The 21560-nt window shown below is 43.7% G+C and overlaps 1 protein-coding gene across 2 annotated transcripts in view; it reads right to left on the reverse strand.

The window, feature by feature from the left end:
• Positions 1–2172: 2172 nt before the first annotated feature.
• Positions 2173–21560, reverse strand: part of Upk1b (uroplakin 1B) — a 30537-nt gene continuing 11149 nt past the window's right edge. For both annotated transcript variants that reach the window (XM_034515827.2, XM_034515828.2), the window contains 7 exons: positions 19949–20035; positions 18772–18972; positions 15822–15896; positions 15104–15226; positions 11217–11396; positions 7368–7451; positions 2173–3135 (listed from right to left, as the gene is read on the reverse strand). In XM_034515827.2, coding sequence (XP_034371718.1) covers positions 3085–3135; positions 7368–7451; positions 11217–11396; positions 15104–15226; positions 15822–15896; positions 18772–18972; positions 19949–20017 — 783 coding nt within the window. In that variant the 5' untranslated portion in view covers positions 20018–20035 and the 3' untranslated portion in view covers positions 2173–3084. The remainder of the gene's footprint in view (positions 3136–7367; positions 7452–11216; positions 11397–15103; positions 15227–15821; positions 15897–18771; positions 18973–19948; positions 20036–21560) is intronic.

The raw sequence follows: 21560 nt of genomic DNA on the forward strand, positions 1-21560 counted from the left end.
AAGCCCCCCCCCCCCCTTTTCTTAAGAGCCTTTGGTTTTCATCCCATTTTCTTTGATGATGAAGATCTGAAGGTTGGAGGTGGAGAGGGTCTCAGAAAGATGTTGGGAGGTTAACAAAGGAACAGTGTGGTAGGGCAGTTGAGAATCAGTTTCTTAATGGAAGCAGAATATCATTAATGCTGTATAGAAACTCTGTCTCTTGTTGGTCAGAGGCGTCTGCATTAACGATACGCTGGGAACCATTGAAGCAGGCCTTTGTCTTTTCTTAATTCTCTCAACCAGGAAAATATACAAGTCATCGCAATGACTTGTTACGAAATTACCTGAGGTGCAAGATAATCTTATGGAACCTTCATGTCAGTTTTGTGCCATTTGACTAATGCAGGTGGTGCAAGGCCCAGTGAGGGGTCAGAGCCCTGGAGTACCTGCTTGCTAATTACTGTCATCTACCCCTCCTTGGCTGGTTTCCTGCCAGTGTATCCGGTTACCGTTAGTGCCAGAACATGACACATTTTGAATGGTAAAGGTAGATACACCTACTGTACCATGGTTGCCAAGAATGATGTGAGTGCTGGCTGTTTGGACATTTGTAACTAATTCCCTATGGCCACGAGTGGCTGTTGCACAGTTTTTAATTCCTTTCTTAATCACTTGGGCCATCACTCAATTTTATGGTGCTTACAGGTTGTAATGTTTTTGTACAATCTCTTGGGATTTGAGGACTATGTGAGGGGTGAAGACCCAGAACAGATAGGGTATTGCTAGAAATCTCACAGTACGGCAGCAGCCAAGTCAGAATATTATTCCATTTTGTCTTTATTGAGTTTTTGTTCTTTTTCTAAATCTCTGTCCCTGTTCTGATTCCTACAGAGGTCTAGTGTCTTCCGGGTCCTAAAAATGACTTTCAAGTGTTATCTGTGCTCCACCCCAGTTATTCGGCTCTTAACCACTACACACAGCTATACCTCAGTTGAGTATGCTTCTTGGAGGTGTCCATGTTTCCTGTGAATGGACTCCTAAAAGAGATATACAGCGTTTGCTTTTCACTTTTTCCAGGTCCTGTTAGAAGCACAGTCCCTGCCAAGAGCCATTGATACGTGCTATAGATGGAAACTATTTATTAAGGCATAGTCTCAAGTTCCTGAAAGCTGTTAGACTTTCATAGGTTGTAGTACAGAGAACTTTGGTCTCTGAAATGCTCTCCTGGGAGTGGTTCAGAGATCCCAGCAGACCTGAATAGATAATTGGTCTATTGACTACTGTTGAGAATTCAAATAAATCTTAAGCCTGGAGTATATATGTGTCTAAGTGTGCAGTTTGGGAGCTTAGAAAAGTCAATGAAGGGTAGGCTACAACTGGATACTTAGTCTGTATCAATTTCTCTCTCTTTTAAAAAAGACTCTGTGTGTGTGTGTGTGTGTGTGTGAGAGAGAGAGAGAGAGAGAGAGAGAGAGAGAGAGAGAGAGAGAGAGAGAGAGAGAAAGAGAAAGAGATAGATTATGCCAGGCATGGGGATTGTGGGCTGGAGGAAGCTGTGTGAGAGCATCTTCCATGCATTGGCAGTGCTGCCCTTCTCAAAGACCTTGTTGAATAGGACCACTTGGGTCCTTAGACATATGTGCCTGAAACCAGACAAATTTGAGCAGTGGGCTTTGCAGTGTTACATGTAACCAGGCTGCCAGGACCTAGGGTTAGGGTTAGGGTTAGTAGGGTTAGTAGGGTTAGGGTTAGTCTGGGAAAGGATAAGGCTGACCAGAGACAGGGTGATATTTCCGTGTTGCAGTAAATAAACCTTGCCTTAGATTTAGCCTGGGGTTCAGTGGTAGTTGCTGAGAAAAGGAAAGTTTCTCAGATTGCAGCATTTTCGGGTGGCTCTTTGGTAGAGCAGAGATGGGTTGACTGTTCCTAAGAGATGGGTGTGTTTCCTGCATAAGGAACATGGATGGCTCTTGGCATCAGGTACATTGCCTCCAAGTACAGAAGAATAATAGCTTCAGAGGTTAATGCAAGAAGGAAAAGCAAAAGGAAACAGAATTCTAGCCATTCCCTGTCCATGTGGGAAGTCTACTAGCCATCAGGAACCCACTGGTGTGTATCTCCCACTTCTGCCGTTTAAAACCCTGCAATTGGGTCTCTTTTGTTGGAAACCCCGTTGGAATCAAAGAGAGGGAGCGTATTTTATGGGCTTCTTTATTTATGGATAAGCAAACAAATGGTGACTTGTCAGGACTTTCTTCGGGATCGTTAATGTGAGCAAACTATTTTGACAGCAAACAAAAGTCCCCATAAATCACCTGTTCGAAGAGCTGGCTTGGAAGTGTTTCAGGTTGAAACCTTTGAGTGCAAAGACTGAGCTGGTGTAAAATGGGCACGGTCGATGCCCCCAGTTTACATATTCTCAATGAACAGAGAGTGGGGTTGCTAACTGCATGTCACTTCACAGGGCATGCGAGGAAGCTGAACACTTTGTTAAATGAAAATCGAGGGTTGTCCTGGAGAATAAAAGCATCCAAAGATGTCAGGATCACTATTGGTACAGATAGAAGCCAGCAGAACCAGAGGCAGAAGGCACAGCTTTGCAGTTTCCCTCTTTTTCATTGTGCACCTCCCCTCCTCCAGCCTACACAGTGACAAACAAAAGTCTTGCAAGGTTAAAGAAAATAGAGAGCCAGGTGTTCTGTTTCTTGAATTTGCTACTCAATACAGATAGAGCTTACAATGGTGAGGCAGGTTCCTTTGAATATCATTGTGCTCCCACATTAAACATAAACAGGGATGAGAGTCACCTCCACTCCAAATTTTCTGTCTTATAATGTACATGTAAGTACTACACTAGACATAGTGCATAGAAGTGCACAGAGTGCATATATAACACACTGTCTTATTAAATATGTTGTGGAATCTTCTGCTAAGAACTGCAGCATCTTGAGAGCCTGAAGGAAGCCCATTCCACCCGAACTGGCATTTGAGAGAGACAAGCATATGTCGTGGCGGAGCACACAGAGGGCGAGTGATGAAACAGCAGGTTCCAGCACCAAATTCAAAGTCACCAGGGGAGGGAGGTATGGCGGAGACACTGTGTGCTTAATATTCAATTCTGCTCCAGTAGAACATGGTTCCCAGGAGAACCCAAAACTAGAATTAAAATGAGAAAGGAAAACAAAGAATTAAGATAACAAAAACCCATCTGCTTTAATATGAAACAATTATGTTCCTTCCCTTCAGACTTAGGTGACATGGGATTTCTAGTAGTAATTTAAGCGATGGCAATCTTTTTTTTTTTTATTGGATATTTTATTTATTTATATTTCAGATGTCATCCCCTTTCCCCATTAATCCTCCCAGAACCCCCCATCCCATCCCCCTCCTCCTTTTTGTTTTTATACCATTTTAATTACATGCATGTCTTAAGGTCAGTTCTAGGTTGAGGGTCTAGCAATACAATAGATGCAAATAGTCAAGGAACAAGCAAGACAATAAACACAAATAGTCAAAGAACAAGCAAGGCATTAAACCCAATTACATGATCACTGTTTCTAAGGGCTTATCAGGGTGACCAAAATATCTGAGCCTACTTCCCTGTCCTTGCCCAAAGTCATTTTCATGTCTGAAGCCTACTTTCTTGTTCTAGCCTAAAATTTAGATTCCTGCCTGAGATTACTTCTTTGTTCTAGACGAATATTTAGATTCCTGCCTACAATTACCTCTTTGTTGTAGCCTAAGATTTAGATTCCTACCTGAAATTATGTCTTTATTCTAGCCTAATGTCAGATTCCTTCCTGAAGCCTACTTCCTTGTCCTTGGCCAATGTCAGATTCTTGCCAAGTAGCCCCAAAGACTCTCCACCTCTCCCCCTTTTTTATTTCACTAACAAGACTGAGCCTAAGTGACGGCAATCTTAAGGGCCAGATGCTGCCCATCCTGATCTGGAGCACTGCTTCTACAATCTGCCACTCAGAGTGTTCTCTCCATTCCCATGCGCCCACCCCACTTCCCACCTTGCCTCTCTGACTTCTCAAGTGCTCTTCTCCTTTCTGTACTGAAATAGCTATGGGGAAATTCTCTCCCATTATCAAGGCCAAGAACTCTCCAATGTGCTTCTGTTTCTAGTCAGAAACTACTTGATCTATCAGAATAGATCAAGATAGATCAGAAACTATGATCTATCTTCTTCATTTTAATTTATTTATTTTTGAGATGGGCTCTCACAGAACCTAGGCTGACCCTGAGCTTTCTGCATAGCTAAGGATGACCTTCTAATTTCAACTTCCAAATTATGGGGTGATAGGTATGTGCAACCCTGCTTGGTCTGTTTAATGCTGGGGTCTAATGTGGGGGTTTGGGGTCATATTGGGCATGTGCTCCACCAACTGAGCTAGATCTCCAGCCATTGGGTCCCCCTTTTCTCCTACTCTTAAAACCTTTCCTCCCAAGGGATTTCCTTAGCATCCTAAAGTGCTTGCCACCTTTTTGAATGACTGCCTCTGTAGAATACCACAGACCACTAAGACATCTCACTCATGTATGGAGTTGGAATGTCTGAGCTGTTTCAGGTCTGTCATCTACTTCTGGGGATCCTAGCCACGCCATATTGCTTTCCTGAGCCCCAGTCTCTGTATCTATAAAATAAACTTCATATCTTCCTCTCTCTACCTCAGATCTAGGGCTGTGGGTAAGATAATGAAATAATAATGGAGCCTAATATTTACTAAGGATTATATGAATCAGGCACACCTGTCTTTAAAGCTCTCTGAAGAGCTGGAAGTACAGGGAAGACAAGTACCTAACCCAAAGTCATAGGACCCAGTGGACTTTAGAGTGTTCCTTATCAAGCCTTACAGGAAAGCTCTCTGAGAGCAAGCCCTCTGGTATGCCTAGGAGTTCTCAAGCATGGTTCCTTGTAGGGCAGATATACCTACTGCTCTTGAGGGGTTTCATATAAAGACTATCTGATGTGGTATCTCATCAACGGTGGACCCTCAATATCATTAGCTCTCACCCCCCCCTTTGCTGAGCCTCAGGAGATATTTATAATATCTATAATAGCTATAGTTTAGATCTAATATCTATAATTTAGAATTTGATACTTGTATACAGTGTTGGTTGGCAACTCCATGATACTCAAAAGCCTTTGAATGTCCAGTATTTCCAGCTTAAATAATCAACTTCTCTGTTGTCTAGTGAACTCATTCAACAAATTACTGAGTTTTTACTATGTGCTATGCTAGGTTCTGGGGAACAAAGAGCAGTTGGTCCTCTGCCTCTGACAGCATCAAATACGTCACAGGGACATGGTTTCACAATAGAGATGAAGTCCTAAGAGCGATCGTAAAACACTTCCTGAAGGAACAGCTTTCTCTCTCCTCATTTATATCCTCCATTCAAAGCATATTACGCAAGCACCCTTCAGGAGCCAATGAGATCAAGAATGTTTCAGGTTTTTTTTTTTTTTTTTTCCCTTTTAACATGGTCTCTGGTGGCACAAAAGCAGCATAAGGTCGAGTCTTGGGGAGAATGGAGGCAGACAGACTAAACTGCACTAGCACCCACTGTGTTCTGCACTGCTCTGTCCTTCGTGGGAAAAGAAGCAGCAGGAAGTTTCATCTGGTATTGTCTTCCATGCAACAACAAAAGCTACTGGTTGTGTTGTACTTTGACCATTGACTACACATCTTTTTAATATTCTCTATGACTAAACAAAATCCCATTGCAAATTGAAATACAGTTGTCCAGAAAAAGAAAAAAAAAAAAAAACCACTTGTGTAATTGGTTATGCACTTGACCTAATGGTTTCTTCTTCTTCTTTCTGGAAACATCATTTTTATTTGAAAAAAAAAAAAAAGTCTAGAAAAGAAGCTATGGTTATGGCAGTTCAGGCTTGGTCATTTGGAGAGATGTTTTTTTTTTTTTTTTTTTTTTTTGAAATCTACAAAATTAGTCTGCTACCTCAAGGAAACTAACTACTACTGCCAATAATAAATGTGGGTTTTAAAGCAAAAATCAGATCTCTGGAAAATCGATATGCTGTCATGGGTTTGATAGTACCCTGTTGTTTGAGACCTTCTCCAGTGTGACAGCACTAGTGAGTGTGATCTTTTGGTGTCACATAAAGAAATCAACGATTGTCGGCAAGTGCTATGAAATATGATGAGTCAGCTTTCCCCCCAAACAGCCACTACATGATGTTACGGACTTAGGTATAGGCCAACGATCTATGCAAATAGTACAAGTTCTTCATTAATCTAGTTTCAGATTCCATATTGCTACCAGTCTTGAAGAAGCTTGTATCAGTGGGCATGGTTTCAAAGGGATAGTCACAATATTCACCTTTCACATAAGGCTGTCAGAATATTCCTGTCTTAACTACACACCGTTATGAAGGATCTACTTTCCCATAACACTGGCAACATGTTAGCACAGACCGAATATAGGGCACATGTAGAAGACACAGCTTCTTTTACCAAGCCAGACATCAACAGGATTGAAAAAAAAAATGCAAAGCAATATTATTTCAGGAGTCTGTCTTATTTTATAAATATAATTTTCCTACCAGGATTATGTTGTTTATATGAACTTGTAATTGGTTTATTATCTTATTTTAAAAACAAACTAATAACTATTTAATTTTTTCCACTCATTATATCCAGTGGAAGTGGATGGCAATAGAAAGCCCACGTAGGAAAAAAAAATGGCTTTTCTTTTTGATTCTTTAATATATTTCAAGGTGTTCAAGAGTAATTGAAATCTAAGTTCAGGATTATTTCCCTGAAGCCATGGTTCTTGCTTGTGGCAGTGATGTAGAATCATCTTGGAAAGTTACCAAAACAAAACCACAGACACAAGTGAAGGACCACAGAGTGATAGGTACATCTTTTGCCTTGTCTAGGAGGTTTGAGTGTGCAGCCAAACTGGGAGCCAGAGCTCTGACCTAGCCCTATGTGCCTCACAGAGAGGCAACAGGGAGGGATGAGTGCTTCCAAGGCACTAGGCAAACTAAGGATGCACCTGAGGAGGCCTGAGAGAGGCACAGGGCAGGCCTTGAACTCTAGTTGCAGTGAATTACTTAGCTGTGGAGCACACTTAGCTGGAGTTCACTAAGAAGCCCAGGTGAATGCAACCTAGATGCCTATGTAGGCATCTAAATGAAGGCTTTACTTAGTTCGGTGCATCCTTTCCCCAGTAGGGAAGTTGTCATTCCACACCTCAGAGGAATCCATCGTCCTTGGTCTGGTGCTAGAAGTTTCCTGACTATCCTAGCTGCAAACTTTGTTTTCCAGACTTTCTAGGGTGGTTGAAGTAGCTCTGGACCTTCTCAACTTCTCTCTTTATTGTCCCTTTCTGAAATAAAACATTCTGAGGATACTCACAGTCCAGCAAAGGATGGCAAATCCAAACCAGGCAACTCCCCAGGCATGCCGATCCATTGGTCCAGAGATCAGTTCATAGCAGCCCTGAGAAGACAGAATGAGCTCCATTAATGTGGAGAATCCAGAGCCGAGATAAGAACTGATGGGAAAGCAGATGCCCAACAAATCAAAGGCCTCCAGAGTCCAGCTGACAACCATGCAACGTGGCCTTCTGAGTTACTCTGCCCTAACCTTGGGGGATCACAGGGAATATCCAGGAAATGTAGAATCCATGCTGATTCCGTGCACCGAAAGGCCCAGAGGCAAGTGTGCTAGATTTCTCAGCAAATTTCAACAACTATCCTGGGTTAGCCATGAGGTTTAGGCTCTACCCAGTAGCTACAGGTATGTACTTGATGCTTTTTTCATTTCCCATGATCCTCCCTTTTGAAAATTGCATACATGCTGTGTGCCACTCTCCCATCCCCCACAAAACCTTTACTTTTTTTCATTGCAGGATGCCGAAATGAAAACTCCTGGAATTTTCCTTAATTTCTTTATCCAATTTTCGACACTTAAGCAAATCTTTTAGGGTCTATTTAAAAGCGTATCACAAACACCAACACTCCCGAGTCTCCTTGTACCACTTTGACCCCTTCAGGGCTTCACTTAAAGGTTAAACTCATCTCCAGGAAGAGCATGCATGGATCTCCTCCTGTGGTAAGGATTCAGTTAATCAGGGCCCAGGGCCTAACCTGGCTGATTCCACTCACTAAGTCTAGGTCTCCCCATTCTTTCTAGACATCTTGCAATCGTTCTGGCCTCACAAGGCTGGTCTCTTTGAGTTTCCTCCAAAATACCAGGGATGCTCTGGTCTTTGCATGGGCTGCTTTCTCTGCTTAGAGGTGTTCCCTAACAGCTCAGTTCCGCGGTTCTGCACATAATTCAGAACTGTGCAGACATCCTCTCAACAAAGGCTCTCTGGCCAGCCACAGAGAAAAACAATTTATCGAATCCCACTTACAAACCCTGCTTTATCTCTGCTCGTGGCACCACTACCTGGCACTTGACTGTGCACTTGTGTGCACATTTACTATTTGTCACTTACAATAGAATGTGACCTCCACAGGCGTAGAGATGTTTATCTTGTTAATTGTTGAATTACAGAACCTAGGATGAGTGCCTGGCATATAGTAGGTACCTAATTCACAGAATAATAGCTTATAGTCCCAGCATTTAGGATGTTCAAGCAAGAGGATTATAAATTCAAAGCCTGTCCAAGCTACATAATAACAAGTTTAAGGTCATTCGGGGCCACACAAAAAGTTGAGAGCCATCCTGAGCTACAGAATGATATTCTGTCTTAAACAATCGAATGAATGAATAAACAAACAAAACAAGCAGACTTAATAAAAGATATTAAGTAATGATTACAACCTCCACTTGACATACTCAGAACACACCCATCCTCTTGAAAATCTTGGGAGGAAATCATTAATCTAATATGATGTGTAAGAGCCAGTTTCTGCCAAGTGCTGAGTACTGAGTTGGGCACTTAGCTGGGGCAAAACAGAAAGGCCTCTTGTCTTTGTAGGACTCACAGTCAGAATCTCCAGTTTTCGTCTCTTAAGTAATTTTCCAGGTTGCTAATCATTTTATTGGGACTTTATTCTCTCAGTATATATTAATATTCTTGAGGTTACATCATCAGGATTTGCATATAGCATTTTCAAGGCTGACAGTGAAGCTTAAGTCTGTCTGTCTGTCTCTCTCTCTCTCTCTCTCTCTCTCTCTCTCTCTCTCTGTGTGTGTGTGTGTGTGTGTATTTTTTACCTGGATATGAAATTCTGCTTGCTTTTCCTCATTACTATACTTAGGCTGACTTTTCTACTTTTGTTAGTTTTTACAGCTGTAGCAATACTGTGGGTCATAGGTGTTGAAAGCGTCAATATGGCTGCGAAGGAGTCATTCACTCCTTCATTCACTTATTCACCTACCCAGCATTTACTGAGTGTTTACTTTGTGCCAGGCACTATGCCAAGTACTGAAGATGTAGAACTGAGTACTGCAGCTCTTAAGGGACCTCACGGAGCTGTCTGGACAAGGTTAAGTACAAAACCACCACAGATACAGTAAGTATCGGGCAGGCTTTCTGTCCTATAGCAAAGAATTGTTGGAGTAGAATCAGCAGCAGCAGCAGCACCTATATGTCAGAAAGTGGGCACGTGTGGGACTCTGGGGGATCGAGAGGGAGAGTCAGAAAGATGGATAGGTCGGCTTAGGTTACAGCTGAGGAAGCAAAGGGAGTAAGAGGCAGAGAAGAAATGGCAGGATGGGGAAACTTGGCTGAAGTGTGGGTCTAGGTGCTGTTGGTTTATGCTTTCCTTCAGCTGGCTGGCAATGGAGACACTAAAGGCAGGAGGCCAAAAGAAGGTGTCAGGATGGGTGTGGCGGTCTAAAGACAGTTTAAAAAAAAAGTGGGGAGGGGGTGTTTCCCTTTCAAACTTACTATTTAAACCTGAGTAAGAGGTTTTAGTTGATTTCCACGGCTAGTGTTATGGTCGAGGGACTTCAAAGTTATGCCATAATTGGAAAGTGGGCATCTCTTTTTTTTTCCCCTTTTAGAGAGAAGACACTGTTAGTACATGACTGTAATTTAGGAAAGACGGGTTTGCACGAGCGACTCCTGACATGGAAATGCTGAAAACATTTTATGAGTAGTTCAGTGATAGTTGCATTTTATACTGATGATAAGCAACCCATTTAATTTTTATTACAGATGAACATAACTGACTGAAGCAATCAATGCAGTAACAAGGTGTCTGTACAGTTCAGTGACGGTTACTCCGGACACTGCTACGAAGCCGTCCAGATCACTGCCTTACCCTTTGTGAATGAAAGCCTCCAGATATAGTCCAGGTGCCCTGCCAGGTGTAACAATGGTGTCTCTCACTCTAAATGTGTGGTTTGTAGCATTTACTTCTGTAGGGAAAAGCCTGATGCGTCTCAATTATTTGCCAAGCCGACATATGGCTAGGCTTCCTGACAATGACTACACCCAAAGCAGGACAGAACATTTCAGTGTGCTGCGTCGGCAGACACTGCCTACAGGGGTTCGAGCATGCTCACCAAGACCTCGGGGGGACTGTTTCCAACCTTGATTGGTGCAGCGTCTGTGCTCTGAAGCTATGTGGCTTGGGCTTGAAACCTAACAGCCATTTACTCATTGTGTGAGCTTGGGCAAGGCCCCAGTTAGCATCTCCTCACCCCATTCCTCATGCAGACTACAGAGAACAGCCAGCACTGACTTTGAGCATCACAGGCATGATAGTCTGTGTGTGGCACATGGCACAACATCTGGCACTCAGGAAGGCCTCAATAAATGTTTCGTGATCACCACAGGGTCACCTTCATCAGCCCAGAAGCACTTTTGCAAAAACCCAAATGTACGTAAATCATCATCGGCCCAAATTACCAATCCGATATTGCTTGACACCGCCCTTCATCACCTCTGACCTCAGCAGTTGCCATTGCGGTGGAACGAAATAGTATTCTCTTGTATATCATTCCTTCCAATTTACATTTTGCAGGCCTTCATCTAATGCAAATATTTCTCCGAAAAACCATTTCTAAACATTATACAGTCTTGTCTTCTTTTACACAAAATTGGTTAGTGCTACAGAAATCTTCATGTTGTAGTAATTGTTACTAAAAATAAATTTGCAACAATCCTAAATGAGCACTCCCAGTGTACTAACAGAGAAGGAAGCAGATGACACGAGGTTTAGGGGAAACATGCAGAATTCCTTATGGACATTACTTACGAGTGGAAGGACTTTCTGCTAGGTCTTCAGGGGGTGGACAGCTCACCTGACTGTGGTAGTAACCAGGCACTCCGAGTTTGCAGGCATCTAGGTTGAGAGGCTCTTTAAGTTTGTTCATGACGCAGCACTGCCTAGGCCAGGGGTAATCAGCATCGTTATTCTCCACCCGGAAGGCGGAGGTATATTTCTGCCAGTCGGACGGCCCATTTACGCCACAGCAGTGGTCCTGTCAGAGGATGAGAGACACAAAGTTATTGTTCTGGACACAAATGTCACAGTAAGGCTTTGTGGAGAAAATCTTCAAAAGCATACTGTATCTTACAGTACTCAAATATTTCCAGACTGCAGCTCAATACTTTTTTAAGTTGCCAACAATGTTTTTATGTTTCTTACTTTACCAGCCATGAATGGACACATTACTATGAGCCTGTAAGGCAGCAGTTCTCAACCTGTGTGTCATGACCACTTCAGGGTCAAATATCAGATATCCTGTGTATCAGATATTTACATTGTGATTTATATGGTTATGAAGTAGCAACAGAAATAATTTTATGCCGGGGGGGGGGGGACCACAACATGAGGAACTATATTAAAGAAAGAGTCACAGAATTAGGAAGGTTGAGAACCCCTGCTCTAAGCCTTGTTTCTTTTGACTGTAAATGTGAAATGAATACAGTACCTACTTTACAGAGTTTTTGTGAGGATCAAGTGTGTTAACATAGATAATGTACTTGATATAGCACCTAGCTCATAGTAAACTCTTAGTAGGCATTAATTATTATTAATATTTATAGCAAGAGAGATGTATAATTATTTAAAATCACAAAATGGAAAGTTTTAGTAGTAAAGAAATTATTAGCAATTATTCATATTTTTCTATATACATAATATTTTCCCTTGAGTAACTATGTATTCTTTTTATTTTATTTTTTAAATTTTTTTATTTTTTTATTTTTTTATTTTTATTTATTTATTTATGGTTTTTCGAGACAGGGTTTCTCTGTGTAGCCCTGGCTGTCCTGGAACTCACTCTGTAGACCAGGCTGGCCTCGAACTCAGAAATCCACCTGCCTCTGCCTCCCAAGTGCTGGGATTAAAGGCGTGCGCCACCACCGCCTGGCTATGCATTCTTTTTATAAAGGGGGAAAGTAAACTAGAGAAACATTTCAGACCTGGTGGCACACAGCTGTCCCTCTACATAAGAAAAGGGAGTAAACAGATACATGGCTGGACACAACTGAAGAGAAAGGCTGTAAAATCCATATTGCATTCGTCCCTTATCATAAATTCTCCCAAAATGTTTCAGGGAGGAAAAAAAATTACAGGCCTCTCCCAACTTTTAGAATAAATACAACCAAGGAATTCTGAGGGCGAAGATCATCTTGAAATGATGTACAGTTTTGCCATTTAGACACAGGAAATAGCTAACCAGGAAAAAGATTCATTCTGTGCGGTGTGTGTGAATGTGTGTGTTTATATGTGTGTGTGTGCACGCATGTGGAGGCCAGAACTTGATGTTGAGTGTCATTCTCATCTCTCCACATTATTTTCTGAGACAAGGTCTCTCACTGAACCTGGAGCTCACAGTGAGTCTCAGGAAGCCTTGTCTCAGCCTCTTCAGCACCAGGATTACAGACACACATCCCCATATCCAGCATTTTATATAGGTGCTAGGGATTGAATTATGGTCCTCATGGTTGTGCAGCAGGATTTTGTTTGAGTGAGCCATCTCCCAGCCCCTCTCATTCTGTGTCCATCTCTGTAGCCCATCATTCTGTGTTTTAATCAGTGCATCCTAGGGGCAATGAGTTAATAGGACAGAAACGTGACTATTGTGGTTGGCAGGATGGAAGGGATCGGTAACTGTTGCATGTGTCCTGGAAGCAGAGTGTTGTGGTCAGAAGCCAATTGTACTTGGCCAAATAGCAGCTGAAAGTGTGAGAATACAGGCAGCAGGCACTGGTTCTTCTTCTGAGACTTGTCATGAATTAGAACTAGGGTGAGTATTGGCCGGAAGTTCTGGAGGATGTTCTTGTAGGCTGATGGATCAGAGCAGAGTAAACCGAAGAAGTAGAGAGGAACTTGGAATGGAAGACAGTGACTTGGGTGTGGGACAGTCTGTCTGTCTTGGCTGCAGATACACATGGATGGGAAGATTTGCTGGGAGAGAGAAGAAATGGATCCCAACCAATTGCTTCTATATTCAATAGGCATGAGGTGCGGCCATGGTTGAGGCTGAGGGTGTGGAAGAATTTTGCAGAGGTGAAGAATGGAAGTCTATGCAGAGCGACAAAGCAGATTTCTCGGAAAATGCACCAGGAGACAGAGTGCCCATGTGAGCTTTATAGTCACAAATTTAAATTAGCATGACTGGGGACTTTTCCCAGTAATATTTAGTCCTTAAGGGAGGAGTGGGCAAAAACTGTTATTAACTTTTATAGAGACTGTGTCGGAAGATGAAAGTAGATTCACGACGGAGTAAAGGAGCCAGCAGAGAGCGAACGTTGTAAGAGGAAGCAGGAAACAGCGTTGGGAAATGAAAACATGGATGTTTAATTAGAGGTCCCAGTGGGACAAAATGATGACATGAGGATGTGAGAGCCAATGGAAGAAATTCTAGAAGGTCGTCAGAAACTGGCTGGCACAGTCTCTAGTGACAACATGCTGGCTGTTGCCATGGAGAAAAGTGGCTGAGGTAAGCGAGGAGAGCTGTGGGATGCAGGAAGACAAGCAATCAATAGAGCAGATGTTGTCTGAGTCCCCATGGGGTTTGTGAAGCCTTATCTGGGGCAGGATGATTGTACCATGAATGGCAAGGGCACAGTTGGTGATACTGAAATCCCTAGTGGAGGGAGGCAGGGGAATGACCGTGTGTAGTGTGGTTGATAAATAACTACAATAAGGAGACAGGCTGACAGCATAGACTTCAAGTTTGTGAACAAGGAGGCAATCAGGGAGAAACAGAAGAGGAGCCACGGAGAGCAGAGAGAAAACCTAGCCACTTTCTAGGTCCCATGGCACATGAAGGTGAGAGGACAGGCAGGGGACACTAGAAGTGCCAAGTGTCTAGTGAAAGTAGAAGTGTAAAGAGAACATCGAAAGGGGTAGAGTAGACTGAAAGATGTGTGTGTGTGTATGTGTGTGAATGTGAGTGTGTATATGTCAGTGAGTGTGTATCCATGTGAGTGTGTGAGTTTGTGTGTATGTGAGTGTAAGAATTTGTATGTGTGTGTGTATGTGTGAGAGAGAGAATGTGAGTGTGTGTATGTCAGTGAGTGTGTATCCATGTGAGTGTGTGAGTGAGAGTTTGTGTGTGTATGAGTGAGTATGAGAACTTGTATGAGTGTATGTGTTGGGGCCAGTGGAGAGTTGACTTACATTAGAGGTTACACACAAAAAACAACATGGACAATACACTGGGAGACTTGGGGTTCTGATGGTATTTGCGATAGGCCTGGATATGTGGTATGATGGTCACTTAAAACTGATTGATTAAATCAAATCATATCTCCCAATACTTAGCAGAACTCATCAAAGGAGACATAAAAGGTGAGACATATATATGTCACCATTCGAGTTCTCTGTGGGGGAGGTAAGGCACTCATTCTGTTACTGTGAGAGCTAAGTCCTAAGAGGCAGAACATATTATTAATCCAAAGTTCTCTAACGTACACTCTATAGGGCAGGCTAATCCACATTAAAGCTTTACGTAAAATATGGCTCTAGAGGCCTCCCTGAGTCACGCGTTTAACATTCCCCCATCCCCAGACTCACCAGTAAACAAGAGGCATTGCTGACCTGGCCTGGAACAAGTTTCTTCCTGAAGAAACCTGCTGGAGGTGCTGACCTTACTCCTACCCACACTCGGGTAGTTACCCATTCAGATGTGCAGGCGACCACCCCAGGGGCGATCACCCCAGGATCACTCCTTACCTGGAGCATGAGCCTGTCCCAGGTCTTGGTGACACCGTTGTTCTTCCATTGGTCATCATTGGTTGGGGGGCTGTTATTTTGATACCTCTCCAGCATCTGCTTCAGGAAGAGGTTGGTTGTGAACTGCAAGGGTGGGAACGACACAAGGGAGTCAGCACACCTGCTCCCTAGAAAGGCCAAGCCTTTCTGTAGAGCCTGTTGCTCTACAAATTGAACACTCTTGGAGGAAAGCTAAGCTCAGGGGGCACTACGCTCATTTGGCCAGGGCTGCCTTTGGGTTTCCATATAAGAAGAAATCACTGCATGACTGGGCATTCTAAGGATGGTGTAGATTAGGGAAACAGTGAGAGATGGAATAAGAAAGCTTCTGAGTTATGTCTCCCATGAGGCAGCAGATGCAGAAAGGCCATGATGTGGATCACAGCTTGGGCATCGGGAATCAGGCTGCCTGGGCTCAGAATTCTTGCTGTGACCTGCCAACCATCCGTCTCTAGATACATTCCTTGGCTTTTTATGCCTTTCTCTTTTCATTTAGAAAAGATAAGCAGTGCTTCAAAATATCGCACGAGTGTTAATAGTGTGCATATTAGCATGACAAGCGCACAGCGAGGAGTTGATGCATGTCCGTTGCTAGGGTGTCAGAGCTACCGTCGTTTTTTTTTTTTTTTTTTTTTTTTTTTTTTTTTTTTTGCTCTGTGCATTTGGGGACGATACTCACAAAGTCTCGTTGCGTCGCTGCTGTGATACAAGATGCCACTTCAAAGCCGTAAACTATGAACATCATGATGAAGTACTGGGAGGGAAACACGAGAACAGAGGATTATAGCAGACATCCCACTAAGCGGTTGCTATGAGTCTTAAGCACATTGGTATCCAAGCAGTTGGATAGGACAAACTTTTTGATCAGCTGCTTGGAATGGGGCTAGTACTAGGTGCTCGGACCAAGGTGGTGTGTGGGTCAGCTCAGTTCTCTGCTTATCTCTGGAAGAAATGACCATTCAGTTTGGAGTTTTCTCATCCCGAATTCTATCTTAATTTGGCCGAGCTAATCTAAACAGTGAAGGAATGTGTGGGTTTTTCAGAGGTTTTTTTTGGTACATCGACATGCCCGGTGGCTGGCGAGATAGCCTCTGTGTGTCATACCTGACACTGAACATTGTAAATCCCTTAAAGTGGGAGTCATTTTCCTCACGAACTGCTGAAAACATAGAACCACAGAAGTCAGGAAAGGATGACGAACATGTTTAGTGCCTTGTGGCTTTCCCACCTACTCTCATCTCTAAGGAGCAGGCAGTCTTCCGGCATAGGGACTCACTGTTCACATGGATCACACACCCATGTTCTGGTGATACCAGCTCAGTGGAGGGAAGCAGAGCTCTCTATGCGCTGCTTCTGCTGTGTGTGCATGCGGGTGCACGGGCTGCAAGTCACTGCGTGAACAGCACAGCCCTTCCCTGCCCCTAGTGTCTGGGGCAGCAGGCATAGCTGAACAGCAGATGCCTCTCAGTGAGAGCCCCTGCCTTGCATATTTTTATACATGCACTGTCTGTCCTCATGTCCTTTTTGAGGAGAAGGACTGTAGAGTAGGTAGAGAAACTTGTCCTCCCTCTTTGGGGTGTTTGTGGGTTCAAAGGTCAGGACCCTTTGCTGCTCTTGTAAGACCCCAAAAGGGGACTCTCACCCAAGTCCGGACCTGCACGAACCCAAGGACACACGAGAAACCTTCTTGATGCAATTGCAGAGGAGGTTTAATGACGAGGGCCCTCGGGCCGGAATATATCTCACGCAGGAGATAGGGATTCCGACCCCCTAGCCCCGGAAACTTGGGATATTTATGGGTAGGGGTTGGGGAGAGCGGGAAAGTTTGGCGCGGTTACATATGATTGGATATCTCAAACATCCGTTCCCAAGCCTGGTTTCCATCTAGCCCCCATCCCAATTACCCTAATTTACATCTGTATCTTGCTCCTGGGAGAATTCCTTTCAAGTGACTTCCGTTTACCCAGGTATTTTATTGCCTCTATCTTGGGTCTTTTGTGCCTTTGAAATGTTTATTTAAGCCCTTGGAATGCACCCCAGGGGCAGCTAACACTTGAGTGTAAATTAAAACTCTGAACCTAAGAAACCTATGTAAATTGAAACTCTGAACCTAAGAAACCTAATTTTGAGACCTAAAATTTCATTTTTACAATTTATTCTTTCACTCTCACTGACCCCCAAACAAAACAACAACCCTGCCACTCCCCAGCCCCAACCGCCTCTGTGGAAAACAAGAAAGAGACTTTTCAGAGACTCCAATAATCTTCCCCATTTTGGCTACTGCCTTGCTTGCTGTCAAGAGCTTTGGTGGTTCCCTTTACAAAACCTCAGGACTCCTTAGGATTAGGCCAGAGAGAAGGCCAGGGTGCAGTCTGTGCTTGTTTTCAGGAAGGTCTCTCAGTTCTTGCTCTCTTCCCTGCGTTCCTTTCCCTACTCTTTCAGAGTGCATTTGTCCTGGAACTCACTCACCCAAGGGAAACAGAGAAGGCAAACATTCTGCATTCCCGGGTACTAGGGCAACAGTTACTTGACAGAGGTAGATCAACAAGCTTCTTAAGTGGCTGAGTTTCTTCTACAGAAGTGGGACTCAGGGTAGGGGAGTTACTTGAGGGGTAGGGAGAGGTATGGGTGTGTATGTACATGTGATGACAATGACACAAACTGTTGTCCTGGGGCACGGGGGCAGAAGGCAGAGGTCTAGGCCCAAGTGTGATTCCCTTCCCTTTCATTTCCATTTGCAAAGGCAGACAAAGCATGGCCTAGTCAGTGCCTCGAGACCACAGATGTGTGTGAATGGGTCACTCCCAATGGTGCTGTTTGTGGTCTTCCAGGGTTCCTGTGCTGCAGAGTAAATGACAGTGTGGGGCAGGCAGCCATGACACAAAAGCCACTGGCCTTGAACTCACAAGTCTTGGGGGTGACGGAAGGCTTTTGTCTGCTATGTGAAATTGTCTGCTATGTGAAATTCACGTCTACTTTCTGTTTTGTCTCTTAACACATTAACACTTAAAACTAACCAGCTATTATTCAAGGGGGAAAAAAATCTAAAAAAATTCCCATGGTGTCATTTCTTATGTCAATGTAATTCCTGGCTGTGACTGTTGGGCACATGCAGCTGGAGAAGCGCTCATCTGCACATAGTCAACTAGACCATCTACAGGTGTTTCCATTTTCAGTTTGTTTCACTAGAACCTGAACTTTCAACCAGGAAGGGCATCTTTACCTCCTACATGGATGGTGTTGCAACAGGGCATCTCTTCTGTCCCCCCTTTTGTTCACTCGCCTAGAATCCTTCTTCCACTTAGCCCACTGAAAACCAAAGCTCTTTGCTCAATGGAGAAAAAACAGTTCACCAAAATTGGCCCAAGAAAACAACTGCAGAGAATTTGTTAGTTGTTATTTTGAGAAAGGGTCTCTTGTAGTGCAGGCTCGTCTTGAACTTGCTATGTAGCCAAGGATTACCTGGAATTTAGGATCATCTTGCTCATACCTACAGAACAAACAGATTTACAGACATGCACTACCATGCTCAGATGGTATGGTGCGAGGGACTGAACCCAAGATTTCACGTGTAGGCACTCTGTCAACTGAGCTACAGTTCCAGCTTTTCATGGGTTGTAAGGCCTTACCGCCAAGAGGATTTTCCTGTTGGACTTCATAATTCCTACTATGGCTAGAACGGACAAGCAGAAGAGGCAGATGCCCACGAACATGCCTATCCAAGCTGCCCCAAAGATATCATCATTGTTGGTGGCTTCAAGAAGTGGGTAAAGACTGTGTTGGTCAGATACAAAGAAGATACACTCTGCTGTCAGGGCGATGCCACACATCTGGAAACAAGATGAGAATGAATCTGTCAGGCTGGTGAGCAAAAGCAGAGCACCAAGGGACAGGGGATGGGGGTAGGGTAGGCTCTAATGATAAGTCTCTTACATCTTACAGAGGCTTTATGCAATGGATCCCCCATTGCCAGGAGACCCAACAGCTATTTCTATCTTGCTTCCTTCTTCCACATAACCTCTACCTTTAACACTTTCTTCCACATATAAGTCTGTCTGTTTGCTACTTGGGAAAACATTTAGGTAACCCCAGACCATCCATAAAGCCCCCTGGGATATGACCCACTCAGATAGTGCATTCTTGTATGAAAGTTATTCTCCTATCTTATCCCATTGCAAACTTTCCTGGGTTGAAATACTTGAAGTGTCCTGGCGATTGCCACAGTGGTTCTGGAATTGTTCTGTCTTCCCAGGACTCATATTCTATGGATGAAGAGCCATGGTTCTGAATGATGATGACTTGTCCATAGCCACAGAGAGGCAGGGGCAGCCTTGAGCCATGGACCAGCTCTCTTGACTCCCTGACTAATGCTCTTCCCGTATGCTCTTGCCCACACAGCTTGGGTTCTCATGGCCTTACAGAAGAACATTTGTCTCAGCAACCTTCAGTAACAGTCCCCAAATCAAACCAAGGGACAGCTGGACAGAGGCATAAATGAATGAGTATCAGGTGTGTTTAGACACTGACTGTGTGAGCACATGACTCTTAATAGTCATTGTGTCTTGAAAATTGGAAAGGAAATAATCTAATTTAATGTTGACCATGGTCTTCTGTCACAATAGGTGATTATATACAACTATCTTAAGATCCTAGCGAGTATATTTATCACCATGTTTCATAAAACGGAGGCACTATAAAGGGGAATAATATTTACAATATTTTCTTAAATTCTCACTTTTAATTTATCTAAAAGCCATTCTTAGAAGAAGAACACCACCATTTTTTTGAAAAGTACTTATGACTTACACCAACAATCACATGTCCAAAAATCAACAGGCCCTGGAAGCAACGAACAGTGGAATCGTCTTTGGCCATCTTTGGGATTTCCACAAGCTGAAGACACAGTTAAGAATGTTACATTGGATGGGGGCAGGTAGCAAATACTGCTTCAGTCTCTACACCGTCAGCAAATCATGACATCTCCTGTTCCCCCCCTCCTTTTTTTTTTTTTTTAAATCCAAATCAAGATCATGAGAGCTTGACCTCATTGGATACCTGAGGTCAGCTATCACAGGAATTTTCTAAAGAACAAATAAGGGCTTTTAGAGTCTGATCTGTGTCCTTTAGGAGTCCCTTACGGAATGAAAGGCACCAGAATCATCCTTCCGAGAGGGGTACTGAGGTTCTTCAAGCTCACCAGGAGCGCAAAGAGCAGACCATCATGGTGATGACCAGGTTGACACACACTGAGGGCCTCCGGTATTGCCACTGCCATCCTCAGGCAAGGCCAACTGCAACCATAGGGAAACTAAAAGAGTTGGCTGAGGCCATTTTGGCCGGTGGGTTAATGTTAAATAGTTTATTATGCTAAAGGACACAGGCTGTAGAAAGTGAAGTTCTCTCTTGCATGAGGCAAGTGCAGCGAAAAGAGGGATGTGTAGCTCCCCTGTGCAGTCTTCTAGAGACTTCATGTGCATAATAGATTCTCAGAACCCAACTAGAACAAAACTGTAGGAGAGGAGGAGGCTCTTGTAGTCACCAGGGCATCAAAGCCTAACTAACTGGTAAAGTAGTGCCTTTGAGGATACACAGACAGAAATGGCAGATTTGGGGGCATCTTTGGTCTGTGTGACTCTAGGGCCCACACTCTTCCCTGCAGCTTACACTGGCTGCTAGAAACTATACAGTTTATGCCAGATGCAACTAAGCTTGGACCTCTTTGCCTCCTGTGGAATTCTCTGGAAAGGGCACAAGTTTAAATGTTTGGGTCAATCGGTTTTGGCGTCAGTACTTGAGACATGTTGAGAGAAGCTGCTCACATCCCTGAACATTTTATTCTTTATTTAGTTAACCAATTGACACTCAAAGGGTATTAAATGATACAATTTGCATGTCGACATTTTTTAAGATGAATGAGGAAGATGGTCACAGTCCAGGATTCTGTGCTAGGAGAGAAGCTAAGGTCTCAAGTTGTTAGAATGCGTAAGTGGATGTCTAGATACACGAGTTGGGGCCTGAGTGTGAAAGGCTCCAGCTTAACGGGTTATATAGAGTCGGCGTTCTGATCAGAGAGTAGCGGTAGGAGGTGGAGGAGGATCGTGGGATGAGTGGTAGGCAGGAAGGGGGAAGAGAGATGGGGCAGGTTCAGAGGTGCAAAGTGAAGACAAGACACCAAGTTAGCCAGTTTGGCTGAACTCCTGGTTTGTGGGGGAGGTACATCTTGCTTTTGTTGTTCTCTCTCTCTCTCTCTCTCTCTCTCTCTCTCTCTCTCTCTCACCATGTGTTTTTGTGTGTCTGTGTTAGTGCATGCTGTACATGTATGGATGCATGTGTAGGACAGAGGCCTCAGATCCCCTGGAACTGGAGTTACAGCCTGTTGTGAGTCACCTGATTTGGGTGATGGGAAGTGACGTTGGGC

Source organism: Arvicanthis niloticus, chromosome 12, assembly GCF_011762505.2.
Source record: "Arvicanthis niloticus isolate mArvNil1 chromosome 12, mArvNil1.pat.X, whole genome shotgun sequence".
Classification (NCBI taxonomy): Eukaryota; Metazoa; Chordata; class Mammalia; order Rodentia; family Muridae; genus Arvicanthis; species Arvicanthis niloticus.